This window comes from Rhinolophus sinicus, chromosome 5 (genome assembly GCF_057876585.1).
Source record: "Rhinolophus sinicus isolate RSI-liver-muscle chromosome 5, RSI-T2T, whole genome shotgun sequence".
Classification (NCBI taxonomy): domain Eukaryota; kingdom Metazoa; phylum Chordata; class Mammalia; order Chiroptera; family Rhinolophidae; genus Rhinolophus; species Rhinolophus sinicus.
The window spans coordinates 79,782,110-79,799,417 of record NC_142505.1 but is presented as its reverse complement, the minus strand read 5'-3'; the positions used below and the strand labels follow the sequence as shown (position 1 = coordinate 79,799,417).

Below are 17,308 nucleotides of genomic sequence, written 5' to 3'. Positions count from 1 at the left end.
TAGATAGAAAATAAAAGCTGGGATGGTACTGCCCCCAGACCTTAGGCCTTGGAGAAATGACCAGCCCCGTTACTGAGTGTTGGTTCAAGGCCACCGACTGCTGTCCTTATGTCCGTTGAGCATCCGGATGGTTAAGTGGGACTCATGGATGAGCACATTCTCGGGAGGTGAAGCTCCAGCAGAGGCATGCTTTTGTCTTCAGCTCTTTTTGTGTGGATTTGGATGCCGCCTCACCAGAAATTCCCTCAGGTGCAGAGTGAATCGATGGATACAGCTGCAGCCTGCTTGGACCTGCCATATGTGCCCGCCCGTCAGACCTGGCTAGGACAGTATGGAAGGGTGATCCGTGTGTCTGGGCATCGCACACGCAGATCTTGCTGCAGAATGCCCATGAAGTAGCCCCCTCCTCCGGGCTCAGTGACCATCCCCCAAGTGGGCGTGGTACCCAGTGTTTTCCTCATGTTCATAATCTTGGCCCCTGATATGGGCTTTCGCTCTCAGAGAAAATGTAGCCAAAGCAGTTAAAAACCCAAGGTTTTATCAGCTCTTGGCTCATTGGTTTTTGCTTTGGCCATCCACTTTTCTAAGACAGCAAAAGCAATCAGATACAAGGAATCATTTTCTTTCCCTGCTTGGCCTTGCTGAGCAAGGGGCTATTTGAAGGACTCATTTTGCATAATGAGCTTTCACTCAAGGTGTACTTTCACATTGTAGCAGCAATTAGGCAGTGTTACTACATTTCAATGGGTTCCAGATATTCTAAAGCAGATATCTGCTTTTAGAGGCTTTATATTTAAAACTATGATTTCCCCCCAAGAAATTTATTAAAACGACAATTACAGTTAACCTGGAAAAGTGACGAAGTCCAGACGCATGCTTCAAATTCCATCCAAGTTATAAAGGATGTTACAATCATTCGGGAATACTCAGTTCTTGAGACTGGTTCAAACCTTGCTTTGATATCAAAGAGAATGTGACATGTTGGACACACATCCGAAGCTTCCGATGACTTGTATTAGAACAGCATACTCAAGTAGAAAGCATTTCCCAGATGCCATGTTGCCATTGGACATGATGCCGCCCTCTGGATGTGAAGAGGGCACTGATGAACCACTGTTGGAAGGATGAATATTTTGTTATGTTTTTTCTCCAGTGGTGAAGATGAGTTCATCTGGGGTTATCTCTTCTCTTACCCCGTGAGCAGCATAACGTGTTGACACCATGTTGGTGTCTAGGACCATCAAACTGAGAAATCAGGACCTAAATTTTCCACCTGCCATCCAGCCCTTAACTTACAATCACTTAACACTGGCTGCTGAGTTTTAAGCCACGTAGCTCCAAAGATTTGGATTGTATTTTAAATCGTGGCTGGAGAGAGATGTGGCAGAGCAATTATTTGAAGCTTTCTCAGTGATATTTCAGGGTGCAGACATCAGAGACTTCCTAAACAGCTGCGTGAGATGGCCAGTGGTACCATAAAATTAAAGCCATAGCAGAATGAGCCAATTCCTCGGAGTTAAAACTAATTTAGTGGCTAGTCATCAGGACCCAGAGGAACCTGTTCATGTTTATTCATGCTCGGGAAAATGGAATCACTGCCCAAAAAGCGCTATGTTCTGATTTTACTCAAAATCCAGTTTTCTAAAATCTACTTAAGGGCTTAGGTGAACTCAACAAGGATCTAATAAAGCCAGGTAATTGAACGACACAGAGGCCGATAAAATTCACAGGAGATCGTGTCAGAGATAAACTGCAGCAGGAGACAGCATGGACAATAATTTGAACTAATTGTGCACTTTGATGTAAGTTAACTTCTCTGGAAGAGAAATTGGACAGCTTTCTGAAACCGACTGCAGCATGCAGAGTACCTGCCCAAAACACATATAGCAAATAATTTGGGTATAGTCAGGAGAAAATTAACAGAAACGGGGGCACATGCCCTAAAAATAGTGTGGGGAAGACATACCTGGGGGAAGCCTCTGCACTTTGCAAACTGTTCAGGTTTGCTGATAGATTGGGTGTGCAGGGGAGCAGTGGGGGCTTCCCCTTACTGCTCGGGGGCTGGAGAGAGTGGACAGCAGTTTTTTGGAGGGAGAGAGTTATTAGAAGTGGGGGAGAGATTAAATGTAACTAGGAAGGAGTGAGTGACCCAGACCCTTGCGATTTCTAAGTAATGGAGTGTCTAGCCTTGGAGCATAAATTGATGCCAGCTGCAGGCAAGGAAGACATAGTTATGAATCAACCAGATTGGTCAGCCTTTGGGGTTTTTCCTGACACACCCCGAACAAATGGTATTAAGCTACGTGTATGCCTGTGGTTAATTCCAGCATTGGAATGGCCCTCTGTTCTTAGGTTTTGTGAGTGCTGGAAAACTGGAACTGGGCACCACGAGTTACATGTCTACACATACAAGAAATGTTGACCGTTGACTTATCAGCTGTTACAAACAGGCTTAATGATCAGTGAGAGCCACCAGGCATCACTGCAGAATAATTGATAGAACATACACTGTGCACTGAGAAGGTGTCTTGGTTTATCTGTCAGACCAAGGAGAGCAGTGCTGTTTCCATACGAGGCAGAAATGATTTTACTCGTCCCAGTGTTTAATCCTTACAGTTTGAAACATAAGAATTTAAAAGTAAATTGATATTTTTGTTTGCATGTTAATGTCTGTCTGTTTTGGAAAACTGTTCTGAGCTATTGTTTTCCTTTGTGTTTTGGGGAAGTGGGGAGAAACGCAGCTTTTTATGCTGTTATGTGAGAAGCTTTCTGAAATCTGACCTCCATTTTCTATTTTTTTCCTTATATAGGATGATTATTTCAGAAACTGGAACCCCAACAAGCCCTTTGACCAAGGTAAAGGATATTTCTTGCTGTGTATTCTCTGAGAAACGCTATCTCATTTTTCCTTCCTTGCATGCTCAGTGACAGTTTGCACACAGGCCAGCTAGCTGTCTTATTTTATTGACTTTGGGAACTGAATTGACTGGGGTGATAGAAATTGTTTTTATCAAATTAGTTATTTGTTTGAGATTGCCTAAGACAGATTAAGAAAAAAAACGTAATTGAATTGACCACAATAATCATTGGTCGCCTCTGTTAAAACAAAACAAAACAAAACAAAACAAAACAAAACAAAACAAAACAAAAAACAGTAAAATGGTTGTCAGACTAACCTGGTGCCTTGTTGGGCTGAGTCCAGTGATTTCATTCATGGGAGAGACTATGCCTGAAGATGTTGCCCAAATCACACGAGCCATAAAAATGAAACTTTCTTTCTAGAAACAGGTTAATACCGAGAGGCTTTCAAAGGCACCGATATTTCATTTGTTAAGCAAAAACAAAAACAAAACACTTTGTCATGGTTTCTAAATAGAAATTAGTTTCCGAGTTGGCTTGCTGACCCCTTGGGTTTAAGTTGGGTCCTCAGAGGGAGGGCTGTTCCACTCACACCAGCAAGCATAAAGCCAGTGTCCTGGTGCCATTGTAAGTCACCACCAGTCCCCCTGGGAGTGATTTAGGAGACAGCGAGGACCGCCGTGAATCACATCCTCTTCCTCTTGTCCCATGTGTGGCCCCTGCTGCTGGTGTGGCACAGACCTTGCTGCTGAAAATGATGGTAGATTTTACTTCAAGTCTGCATATGCAATGAATGCTGAAACGTGGAGGAAAAATATTATCCTGCAGGTCTCAAAGGTTCATGCTCCTGGGGTGACTTCAGTTCTGCCGCTTGAGTATTTGACGTGATCGTGGTGGTAAACTTGACACAAAGAAGTCAAAGGAGGCATTGACATGTGACGTGGCGGAAGGTGCCCTTTCTGCCCTCTCCTTTATCATTTTAATGGGTCTCTCTCTCTCTCTCTCTGGACTCGGGTTTTCTTATAAGCAGAATTGGTATTAAAATGTCCACATATGCCTTTTAGCTCATGCCTTCAAATAGGGCAACATTCTCTTCTTTCATACATACATGCATTCGTTCATTCTCAAACATCGAGCGCAAGCACCAAGCTAGGTTCTGGACATAAAACAAAACAACTGTGGGGCCCACCCTGGAGGAGCCCAGAGTTGGGAGTTGGGAGATAACTCAGTCAGCAGTTGCAGTGGGGTGTGTTGTTATAGCTGTGACCTACGGGGTGTGGGGAAGTACTGAGTCTGTAGGTGACGGGCTTACTGCGTGTGTGTGTGCGTGCGTGTGCGTAGGGAGCAGGTGCCAGGAAGGCTTTCTTTGGGAACATCTGGCTGGGCTTAGATGTATATTAGTGGCCTCCCAGGACTCACTCTTACAATTTTAGCAACGACTGAATCATCACAATACATCACATTAAGTATATGAAGGTATTTGTAATTTAGTTTAAAAATTTTCCATCAAAAATGGTCAACATTTTTAAAAATTTGTTTTGAAAGGATATGCCCTTGTTTTGGAAAAACACTCACATGCAGAGCAACACCTTGCTTGTGCCTGATAAACACACCCCTCTATCAATGTGCCTACCAGGAGTTTGCTTACGGAGGCGCCTCAGCTGACAGTGGCAGTGAGCTGATTCTTTCTAGCCCAGAACCGGAAATAGGTTCTTGTCCAATAAGGATCAAACGTTGCCTAAATAACTGCCAGATTTATTCTTCCCCAGGGCTTGCGAGTAAATACAAAAGCTTTACCCAGGGAAGACATTTTTATTGTTACTAATACATATGGGAATGCTAACACATGACCGTGGGCTTCATTTTCCCCTTGGGGATATAAACAATAACTTCTCTTGATTTGAGGAGTTAACACAAAAACTTTGAGCACCCAAAAGAACATGGTTTTCAAATCTGCTTAACCAAAAAGTCCAAAGAATGATGGCAACTATTTGCAGCACAGCCCTGCCCTCTGTCCCCTCTTTTTCTAGCATTGCAGGCTTGCAAGCTGGATCTGCTTCTATAAATCCTCCCAGAAAACCTCCTGACTTTATGGGGCTATAATTGAGGACCTCAGCCAAGAAGCCCCACTTTCCACTTTGTACCTCAGGTGTAGCTGCTGTTGGCTATTTATACACAGAGCCACGGGGAGAGGAGGCAGAGCTGAGAATAGCCTTTACTTAAAATATCAGGCCCAGCAGATGTCATCAATTACATTGTGTGCTGCTCAATAAAAATGGGAGGTTACTGTATCAGCGCTGACACCACCGGCTGAAATATAAACCACAGGCGTGGAAGATGTAGAGCATTTCATCGTCCAGAAAATAGGAGACTCGCTGGATTCCAGTGGAAGTTGTCAGCTACGGAGAGGTCATTTCCCCTCCTCAGCTGAAACAGAATCAAACATGGTTACGGTGGTTTTGTGGTTGGGGAAAACTTTCAGTTTGTAGAAACCGAACATGTTGAAAGCATTTCAGAGTTTCACATGACAAATATGCACCAGGATAGAGGTGGAAGGGGCCTCGTGGTGACGGTGGGTGTGGAGAGGGCTTGAAATGAAAGGGAAGAAAAGGGGAAGGAAGGCTGCCCATGGGGATTCAGGTAGAGTGCAGCTGGAGGTGGACCTGAGGTACCGTGTTTCCCTGAAAATAAGACGTAGCCAGACCATCAGCTCTAATGCGTCTTTTGGAGCAAAAATTAAGATCCGGCTACGTCTTATTTTTGAGGAAACACAGTAGGTCATGAAGGACATTCCATACCAACCCATGAAGTTTGAATTTTGTTTTATTGGCACTGGGGAGTCACAGAAAGTTTTTGAACAGAGGCGTGACATGACAAGGACAACATTTTCGAGGACTTAGTTTGGTGACTCAACAGCTGTGATTAGGAGCCCAGGACACACCTGCTAAATGATGCTCCTCCTCCAGGACTCGTGAGGAACTTCTCCATCGTCTGGTCATTTCCTTGGAATTTGGCTGTCACAGGTGGTCAGACTTACCATTCAGCTTGCAAGTTGACCTCTGAAATGGTCATAGCTCCTAATTGTCTTAGGTATTGGGGTGAATAGTTAGGACACTCACTGTATTCAAGAAATAGTTAATTACCTGTAATTGCTCTCTCTGCTTAAGGATATTTACCGAACTTTGAACAATAGGGCTTCATAGACCGAGCACTTATCATGTAATTGACTCCAAGACACTCAGCAGAAAAGTGCCTCACCTGTCAGCCTCCTGCCACCAGACTGAAAATGTCTTTACCTTATCTTTAAGTGAATCATTAATGCTTCCATCAGTGGTGTACAACCGCCCTCAGCTTCAGGCTTTTCTAAGAGGAATTCTTTCTGAGATTTGGGTAGAGTAGGATATCCTTTTTGATTATAATGATTTAATGCCAAGTCTCACAGAAGGGACAGACATGTGTTCTGAATTGAAAGGAATAATTAACGTGAGTAGTTTCCTTTGTGAAATCCACAAAGACGGACAATCTACAGAAAGAGTTGGGCAAGCTGCACAGATTGAGAGTGCAAGGGGCAGATGTGAGTGGTTTCCTGTCTTGCACAGGCAGGAGAGGTGGAGGCCCTTGGAGGACCTCTGCATGCAGGGGGCTGGCTGAGGCTTGTAGGGCTCTGGGGTGATTCGAGTGTGGTTGTCATGCAGGGTGTCAGCTCCCGTTCCCCACATAAGAACGCAGGACCTGGTGAGGCCAAAAAGGAACACCCACGGAGCCATAGATAGGGGAGTCATACCACTATATTCTCGCTGGCAGCTGGGTTGGAGACACAGGAAGCAGGAGCCACATGATCCGCAACCCGCCGTCCGCTTTTCTGCCAACTAACCTTACTTGTCAACTCCAATCTGCCATGCTAACTGCAATCCGCGCCTCTCTGCATCCTGCAATCCGCGCTTGCTAGTTTAGCCACGGCAGTTGTATTAGTGGCTAATGGTTAACTGGTTACAGCTGACAGCCAACTAGTCACAGCTGATGACCATCTACTACCTGAGCCAGCACCTTTCCACGTGATGCCGAGAGCCTGGAAACGGCTCTTTGGGACTCTGTCCTCACAGTGGTCTCTGTATCTTTTCTCAACTGGACCTGGCAAACCTGGGAGCACAGAATGGGGGTTGAATAGATACTTTATGCTTCTGAAAGCAGATCTGATCCAGTGAGATACTTCCCCAAGAAAAAAAATCCCTAGTCAAATAAGTTTGGTTCATACATGTACTCTGTTCATCTCATTAGCAATTCAAAAGTTCTAAGAAGTCTTTTAGTAAAGAAGCCCATTTAACTTACCATTTTCCAAATTTACCTTGACCACATGTTGTTGTTTTTTAATTAAATTTATTGGGGTGACAATTGTTAGTAAAATTACATAGATTTCAGGTGTACAATTCTGTATTACATCATCTATAAATCCCATTGTGTGTTCACCACCCAGAGTCAGTTCTCCTTCCATCACCATATATTTGATCCCCTTTACCCTCATCTCCCACCCCCCACCCCCCTTACCCTCTGGCAACCACTAAACTATTGTCTGTGTCTATGAGTTTTTGTTTCTCATTTGTTTGTCTTGTTCTTCTGTTGTTTTTGGTTTATATACCACATATCAGTGAAATCACATGGTTCTCTGCTTTGACCACATGTTTTTATTTTTTCACTCCACGCACACCTATCACACCTATTAGGTACCGAGAGAGTAGTGTATTCTGTGGGATACGCTTTGGCAAGCGCAGTATGGGTTCTTGGGCTTTGCAGTGAGACTCTCCAAGTTCAGAACTTGACTCTGCCAGTTACTAGCTGTGTGATTCTAGGCAAGTTGCTTAACTTCTCTGGTTCCAAGCCTTCCCATCTGGAAATGGCAACAGCAAAAACAATGAGGAGCATGAAATGAGGTAATATGTCTGGCATCTAGGAAGTGCTTGATAACAGTTGTTCTAGTAAGCGATTGATCTTTTCATTCCCTCCTCTTCCTGTTCAGCTGCCTCTCCCTGTTGCTCCTCTCCCTTCCCACTCAGATTGTCTTTCTCCTTTTATCCCCCGCTCAGGGCCCTCAGAGTTGTAATGCTCTGAAACTCTCAGGGCTCAATTGCAGCTGGCTTGTTTTATATTAGGTGGGTCATGGTAGTGGTATAGCCTGCACCCTCATTACTGGGGCTGAAGAGATTCAGACTCTTAAATTGTGTTCATTCATTCATTCATTCATTCAGGCATTTATTCTGTAAACAGTTACCAAATGCTCCATGTTTAAACCTGCTGTGTTAGATAATGGGGACCACACAAAGGAAAGCCTCTCTGTGGGACGTTCCAGGTTGTCATAAGTCATCCATCCAAGGTCTTACACAGGCATGGAGTATGTGTAAGTACAGCGGTCCCCCCTTATCCGTGGGGATTTGTTCCAAGACCCCCAGTGGATGACTGAAACTGCAGATAGTACCAAACCCTATATATACTGTTTTTTCCTATACATATGCCTATGATAAAGTTTAATTTATAAATTAGGCACAGTAAGAAATTAACAATAGTAATAATAAAACAGAACAATTATAATAATATACTGTAATAAAAGTTATTTGAATGTTCTCTTTCTCTCTCTCTCTCTCTCTCTCTCTCTCTCTCTCTCTCTCTCTCTCTCTCATATAACGGATTGGGTAACCAAGGCAGCTCCTAAGTGACTAATGAGTGGGTAGTGTACACAGCATGGAGACACTGGACAAAGGGATAACTCAATCCCGGATAGGACGGTGCAATATTTCATCACACTTCTCAGAACAGTGCACAATTTATGAATCTTATGAATTGTTTATTTCTGGACTTTTCTATTTAATATTTTCAGACTGAGGTTGACTATGGGTAGCAGAAGCCGTGGCAAGCGAAACCATGGGTAAGGGGGACCACTGTCCTGGGGGTGATGGGGATGGGAGCAAGAACAAGCGGGGAAGGGAAAGGGGGTTGGTCTGGGAAACAGAGAAACCTGTAAGACGTCAAGTGCTTGTATAAGTTACACAGGTCAGTTTTAGCTGAGGTGACGGTTTTTGTACCACTTGGCTGTGGTGTGTAGATCAGTGCACCACCAGCCTTAGCTGATAACACGTTCAGTATGATACATAATAAAGGTGCTGAAGGAAAGATTCTTTTCCCTTGGAGGGAGGGGGCTGGTTGATGAGGAAGGTTAACTAAGGGGCCTGGAGGGGACAGAAAGAGAGAATTTAATGAACCACAATACTGTGCTAAAATAAATAAATAAAAGGTGTTGCTTTGGGGAGTCACAGAATAGGGAATGAACAAGAAGGAAAGTGAATTCTAACAAGTTGTTTCAAAGCTGCTTGGCCAGTCCGTTTGGAAGAAGAAAATTGGAATTATTCAAAATGCTTGTGTTGACTAAAAGGTTTTCTTATTGCATTGGTCGGTTGGGAAGGTAGTTTATGGATATAACCAATACGTCACTTTAGTGTGACATTCTGATTACCTGAAGATGTCCTGAAGTGATGGGACACAAGTTAGGTTCTGTACTATAGCCATGGTTCACTCAGGAAGGAACCCACTGATTTTTTTGGCTATGAAGCTCCACTTGATGAGACAAACCCATTTTAGGAGAAATGGCTGAAGGGGGATTTATCATAGGGAACTATTTTTGAGACAAGTGGCGTTCCGTTAATGTGGAATAAATGAATGTTTCAGGTAAAGTATGTACCTGTTGGTTTTCAGGATAATGTTTTTTCTTCTGGAGTAAAATAAATACTAATCACTGTTCCAGAACAGCGACTAGAACTAAATCGCTTGGAACTAAATTGATGGGAACTAAATCTCAGGTGATGCTGGTGATTTTAGAGCAGAATATGAACTTGTAGAAATTGATCTCCAGATAAAAATAAAGCTCAGAAAGTCAAGGGCCCCGTTCACTCATGCTGTTCACCTGAATAGAAGAAAAGAAGAAAAACTTGCACTTTGACTTGCAATCTGTTATACCAAGATCCTGACAAGCTCAAATCCCGACCAAGGCCCTGACTGTTTTAAGGTGAAAATTCTAAAACTCAAAAGGAGAGAGTTCTTCCTGTGTCCCAGCGGTGTTTCTGGAGCCAGAACCCCATGGCTTATCTCGGCATTTGTGTTTTGTTGTAGTTTTAAAGGGCTTATGGGGGAGGCAAGATTGTTGATTTCAAAAATTGTCCTTTAGAAAGGAATTTTTTTCCCTCCAGATTAATCTGAAATGTTACATGATAGATTTAATAGGAACCTTAAGTCCCCACTGCTTTCCTCTTGATGGGGAATTTAGCCTCACCCCACAAAGAGTCTCTGATTTGCACTCATACAGCCTTAAACAATTTCATTTTTTGTGTTTAAGAACCTATTCACCTTATCTCATACTTTGAGCTGTTGATTTTCAGAGGCAGCTGGCCTGGTTTGTGGGAAGCATCTTAATAATTGTTTCCTGGTTCCCTCATGTTTCACCTGGTTGATTTCTCCCTCTTACTGTTGCCGTTCCCCATAATTCAAGGACTGTTCTTCCCCTGATAGAAACAGTTCCTCTTGCTCAACCTGCCCCAGACTGCCACAACCTCTCTAGACTTTCTCCCACTGCTGTCTCTTCTGTTTTCTTGATTATGACAATAAAATACTTAGTATTAAAATTTTTTTTAATTAAATTTTTTTTTGAGTATTGACTTTTAAATGTTCCAAGTCATTTCTTCCAGGGAAGAAACAGAAAACCTATTAATTCGAATATGGGTGTGCTCCTGCTTTCACTCAGGCTATCCTCTTTGAAGTGACATGAAGTTAAAACTTTTATCTTTCATTTCTGGCTGCCTTTGACTATTTGCTTATTTTAGGGAAAGAAAACGTCAGATATAAGAGTGAAATCCCATGGGTGCCCCTCCTTGGTCCTTTTTCCCATTTTCTTTTCCGTAAAGGTGACCATATCATTAACATGCAATTTTTTGTCCATGTTCTTATACTTTTATAGCATACATGCTTATCTACAACAAACATGTTACATATATGTTGTACAACAGAAATAATTATTTTCTCCAACCTGTTTATTTTACTGAATATTGTTTTTGATTTTTTTGTGTGGTTTTTTTTTTGTGTGTGTAATATTCTGTTATAGTATAGTTTATCTACTCATTCCCATATTGGTGGACATTTATGTGGTCTCCATGTGTTTTGCTGTTGGGGTTGCTTTTTTGTAGCATTTCTAGCACACTGATTCTTCCATCAGGCAACTTGGCCTAGAGCATAGGGCATCTCTGGAGGGGGCTTAAATGGGACACGCCTCTGCCACTATTAAAATGTGCAACTTCAGGCAAATCACGTGGCCTCTCTTGAGTTCAGTTTGCCCATCTCTTAAATAAAGTGGGTGGGCTAGATAGTTCCTGGGGTCCTTCCCATCTATGATAGTTAAGCAGGCAGTGTAGAGTCTTTTTATGTTTTCCTCATAAAAGTAGAAAAAATGTGAAGCCTGATGCTCTTATGTCAAAGGTTGCAGTTTAACCAACGAGGTAGTAATGTAACTTCAATAAAACCAATGAAATTAAATGGGCCTTTTAAACATCAGGACTAGGGAGGGGGGCTCACAATAAAAAGCAGAAAAGGCCCAAGGAGGAGGTACTTGCTCTTCTCCCTGAGTCTGCAAGGTGTAGAGGAAAGAGTAGGTTCAAGTCTTGGCTCTCCCGTTAACTCGCTGCATACATTTGAGTACTTTGACTTATCTCGCCTCCATGTTCTCATCTGTAAAGTGGGGCTGCAATATCTGTCATGTGGGGTGTTTGTGAGGATTGAGTGAGATCATGTTTGTGAAGGCCTGGAGTTGGTGTGTGGTATGTGCTCAGTAAACCTCAGTTTCTTCCCAGCTCAGTCAGCTCTGTCTGTGTGGGCGCCGTTTCTTCATGAGGTGCCAATGGCTGTGTCAGCGTTATGTTCTGGCTTCCCCATGGCTTCTCTAGGACCTCCCAGTGCCTCTAGAACCAAGGAGCAACAGCCATTCTGGGTTGTGGAGGGTAGTAAAATAGGGGATCGTGAAGGGTAGTAAAATTTTCCTTGCAATTATGGGGCACTGTAGCCTTCTATTACTATGCTTAAGAGGTTCTTTTAGCACAAACACATCCATTTTAAAGACATGTTTATTACCTTTCCCCCATATATGTGAAATGTAGTGTTAGTTTTATAAAAAGAAAAAAAAAATCCTTCCTGCTATTCCACCTGCTAGAACAACAGCCCCTGAATTAATTATATTGTATTTGTTGAGTCCTAATGAAACAGCCTTGGTTTGAGGAAATTCTCAATAGGGAAAAAGTCAGTTGAATTTTAAAATCGATCAATAATGCTGTTTAAATTTTCCTCATTTGAGACTGTCGAGTGGATTAGAGCATTTTCACAATAGGGAGATAGCTGGTTGCAGAAACACTGCCAGGATCACCTCTGTCCCCATAGCTCATTGTGCTTGAGAGGGAGAGGTTTTCTTTTGTTAAGGTCTTCAGTTGTATTATATAGCAGTTTATTGCTGGAGGCCTATCAAACATTCATTCTGCCCTAATAACTGTGTATGATGAGAGGCATTGTGATATATTGGAAAGACCCTGAGCTTTGCAGTCTCAAAGATTGGGTCCAATTCCCAGCTCTTCCTTTTAAGAGCTGTATGTAGCTAGGCAAGCACGTAACTTCTCTGAGCCTAAATTTCCTAATCTGTAAAATAGAGACTATGACTTTTATGACACCTCTGACATGAGGGGTCAGTAAAACTCCTGATGTAATGCCTGATACAGTCTTACTACAATGACCAAAATAAAGGCAATCAAGCTTTGATAAAAGATAGAGGACTGACGTTTTGTTCAGGATTCTCAGCTTTGCAGGGCTCTTAGAGGTTTTTGATGTGCCCACTAACGCCATCCAGTGTGGGAGGTAATTGATCAGTGTGTTCAGTCAAAAGCTGATCACTTAGTAGATGCTGAGTTGGTTACATGTAGGAACTATAAAGAGGAATGTGACAAAAACTTTCCTCAGGGTGGTTATAGTCTATGTAGGAGGGAGGGAGGAAGGGAGAGAGGGAGAGAAAGAAGGAGGCAGGGAGGGAGGGGGGGAGAGAGAGAGAGAGGGGGAGAGAGAGAGAGAGAGAGGAGAAATGGGGGAGGGGGCATGGGGAGAGAGAGGAAGAGAGTAAAATAACCCTGAAAGTGTGTCTGATATGCCCTGATAGAACCTTGTAGCTTGGGGTTCAGGGGACAGTCAGCCTTTCCTGGGTGAGGGTCAGGAAAAGGGTCTTAGAGGGAGTGACTCGTGAGCCTTGCTAAGGATGGGTTGATGTTTGGAGGTAGGCTGGAGGGGCAGCATCTGATGGGAAGAGTGTTTCCTGATAACTGAGCATTCAATGGCTACAGAAGTGAAATTTGATAGGACACTTCTTTTTTTTTTTCTTCTTTTTTTTAAAATTAAATTTATTGGGGTGACAATTGTTAGTAAAATTACATAGATTTCAGGTGTACAATTCTGTATTACATCATCTATAAATCCCATTGTGTGTTCATCACCCAGAATCAGTTCTCCTTCCATTTCTTTTAAAAATACATTTATTAAGACATAAGAGGAAACGGTAAGTCATTACTTTAGCAGGCTGTTTCATTTTACCCCATTGTCTCTGAAGATCATTCTGATGTAGAAATACTCCTCCAGCAGGGACTGCAAACAGCGAGGCAGACCTGGTGCAGGGACACCGGACAGGGTGTGGAGTCTGTGACAGGCCAGGGGTGTGGTTGTGAGGCGCTGGGACCCAGCATTTCCAGGACTTATAATTTCTGAAGGGGAGCAGGAAATGAAGTTTTTGTATGTGTGTAAAACCTCCTAATTCTTCAGTGTTGGCAAATAAATCCATTATTAAACAAACAAACAAACAAACAAACAAACAAACAAACATGTCTCTAGACTGTCTGTGGCTTCTCTCCTAGAGGGAAGCCAAGAGCCTCGTGGTCAGACCTGGCCTTCTGCCTGTGGCTCAGGAGGCTGATGAGTCCTTGGGGTCCCTCTGACCTGGAGCAGTGGGGGAGCCCGAGGGTGCAGGCAGTGTCTGGCAGAGTTGGGGACACACTGCCTGAGTGTGTCATTTTGCCTAGGCCGTCATAGATTCCATGAGGCCTGAAGCCACATGTAATGAGCACAGGAACCCCGAGGCTGAAGCGGGCCCCAGGCAATTCATGGGGTTATTACAGCTGTTGTTCTTGGCGGCCTCCCCACACCACCTTTCGATGGATTGTTTTAATCTCCAGAAGAGGAAAATACACCTCTGCCCTCACGCATGCACACACCCACACTCTTACACGCACACAACTCACACGAAATAAGGTACCACAGGGATTTAGGACACGTACCAGTTGCCACAAAGCAAAAATGGAGCCTCTTTGATCTTGCGAGTGATATCATTAGGCGTTGAGTTTCCTTTCTCTCGGGACGGCTTGGGCAGCACCACGGACAGGGACAGCCTGGTCTGGAGGAGCCATCAGCAGGAAATGGGTGGTGCAATGAGCAGTTGGCCCTAGCCTGTTCCTGGTCTTATTTAGCCAAAAATAAATAAACAAATAAATGATGGTAGAAAGGGATAGAAAAGGTGGAAAACGTCAGATGCGCTCACTGCCAAGGGGAGAAGACCCCAGAAAGAGTATCCTCAGCCCACTGGAGCCACCGTGACATTCTAGCCCTGAATTTGCCCAGGGTTTGTGCTGCCCAAGAAACCCTGCCCACACTTGACTCCAACCCCTCTCTTTCCATCTAACTTTAAGACATGGAGGTAAACGTTCTTGAGTTCTGCCACACTCACTCCTGGTCCATGAAGGCTCAGCTTCCCTCTAGATACGTACGTGAAATGTCACTCAGCTGTCCTCAGGTCTGTAACCAAATGCAGATAATCTGGCATTTCTATCTTTTTAAAATAATTTATTTTCTGTGTCTTATTCACTAGCAAGTAGCTTTCAGAAATATATAAGTGTCAGGTGATAAAATGAATAGATTGACAATATTTGGATATAAGCAAAAACATAAATAAATAAAGCTACAGCAAAGGGGGAACTGAAAGCACATGCACGATAAATTTCTGTGCGCTTCTAGAGCTGGCCCCAGGGTTTCCTAACAGCCAAAGTAAGGAAGGAAACACACAACCTTATGTGCCTGTGAACTGGAAATAAGGCAGGAGGCGTATGAAGTGTTCTGGTACTGAGGCCAGGGTTGCCTTCCTCCAGTGAGTGCTCAAAAAGTGAGCTGTGTCAGAGTGGACCACACCCTTGACAGTCTTACAGTAAATATCACCACGGTTAAGTTTTTACGATTGCTTCCTCCAAGGTCTGTCAGTGCACACCAGTGGCTTACAGCCAAAGTGCAGTTCTGTAAGTTAACTCAGTCATAGGCCAACATAGTACAGAGTACACAGTCTTTTAAAGTCTGGTTTGATAAATGGGTAAAATTGAGAATACCAGGAGGAAGGGAAAGCCTGCATCTCCATCGGGAATACTCTGATCGTGTTGTTTCTGGTAATAGATGAGCATTGGGAACAGAGAGTTCTGGGCTTTTCCTGGCAGGAAGGAGGAGTCCGTGCTGCCAATCAACAAAAGCAAATGGATCTCCTCTCATCAGCCCATTGGCGGTTAGAGCCAATGTCCTCGTCAGACATTCAGAATCCAAACCCAAACTCTGATACCTGCATGCATCGTCATCCTCCTCCACACCAAGACTGAAAGTCAATTCAAACCCCATGCTCAGTAAGAGTCACATTTTATTTAAAGACATCCCCAAATTTCTATGAGATTTTGTCGTTATGAAATCCTTTGCCACCAACAGAACTGTAAGCACAGTGGCTGCCTTAGGAGGAGTGCAGGGGAGGGTGCAGTTCACAAGTGTTTTCTGACCTCGTGGTAGAAGAATTTGGGCACACTGCCCCAGCATCTAGATGCCGCACTTTCATTCTGGAATATTTTCAAGCCAGTATTATGAAGCACTCATTAAAAACTCAACAGAAACAACATAAAATGCCCAATTTAAGCCCTGTGTCTTCTTAGCAATCCTGCTGACAGAAATTATTTGTAAAAATAAAAATATATACCCTTAGGTAAAAATATAATTTGGGGGGTATGAGCTGTATAAGTATTGGCAGGCATCTGCTAATAAGTACAGTTTTTGCTTTTAGCGAGGTCAGTCCTGAGTCCTGCTTTCTGTCAGTGATTAGTCAGGAGGAGAAATTCCCCGTTTGTGATGGCAAAATGACCCTGTCCGCTGAGGGGTGAGCATTTGTCTTTCTGTGTTTACAGCCAGGCACAGATTTCTTCATCCAGAAATAGTTTCAAGGGCTTCATGTATAGTTTTAAAACTAGAGGTGGGGTGTGGGGACACTGAGGGGTGTGTGTCAGCCTCCACACGTGCCAGCGTGGTGCATGGGGTTTTGAGCTCCTTCGGTGTGATTGCTGCACTGGGACTTTGGTTGGGTTGCTGGTGGAGAGGGGATTGAGGCTTCTGTTTGGCTCCAAGTGATAGCCCAGGCAGCAGTGGGTGGGGGACTGCAAAGGGATGGGTTTGGACTCCGTTCAGCTACTCCCTTTTCACAGTCCAAGCTGTGTGGGGATGGGGTAGGCGGCCTCAGGGTGGGGGTGGGGGGCAGAGTCACCATCGCTCCGTGTACACCTGGGACTGGGGGATCGCATGGTGGTTTGCTGTTGAGGCAACCGAACATTGGGTGGGGCCAGGAGTACTTACTGCTGACATTGCGTCTGACCTTGAGTTTATGTAGTTCTATGATAAGGCAAGCAGGTCTGTTGAGAGGTGATAATTTATTTTATAATAGAGATTATTCCCTATAGGGTTTCCTCAAACAGCCTGCCTAGTTGGCACATCTGAGGTAGATTCCGTTTACCAAAGTTATGTCTATGCAGCTTTGCATGGATACCTAATTACATTGGGTTGAAGCCTCATTCATTGCAAATACAAGGGACTGAGAAAGAAAAATGACCGGATTGCTGGGTGTTCTATTCCTAGTAAAGGAAAGTAATAATCCAGTCAGTTTAGAGCTTCAGTTCCATGCATTTGAAACTAACCTCTTCTGAGGAGATTCTTTTGTCTTTGGCAAGAATGGCAAGATAACAAATGGCTCTGGTGCCACGTTTTGTCTTGCCAGAGCCACACATACAGGCATACATTTCCAAATTCAGTGCGATTTCTCAGTGTGAGGCTCAGAGTAGAGAGATGGGTGTCCTCTGTGGAGAAAGAAAGGTTTGTGCATTACAGGCAGATGCTTCAGTAAGGGTGAGTGAATAAAGGACACGGGGACCACTGCCTTGACAGAGAAGTCACTGCGGGCCTGAAGGAGTAGGTTAGGCTGGTCTTCTGCTCTCAGGGAGAGCCCGGTCCCTGAATATGAGACAGAGCCCCATCCATGACTCTCTGCCAC

The 17,308-nt window shown here is 43.8% G+C and overlaps 1 protein-coding gene across 1 annotated transcript in view; it reads left to right on the top strand.

Annotated features, from left to right (window-relative positions):
• Positions 1-17,308, top strand: part of SPOCK1 (SPARC (osteonectin), cwcv and kazal like domains proteoglycan 1) — a 470,125-nt gene that overhangs the window by 210,927 nt on the left and 241,890 nt on the right. Inside the window, exon 3 of the mRNA XM_019740366.3 lies at positions 2,811-2,856. Coding sequence (XP_019595925.2) covers positions 2,811-2,856 — 46 coding nt within the window. The remainder of the gene's footprint in view (positions 1-2,810; positions 2,857-17,308) is intronic.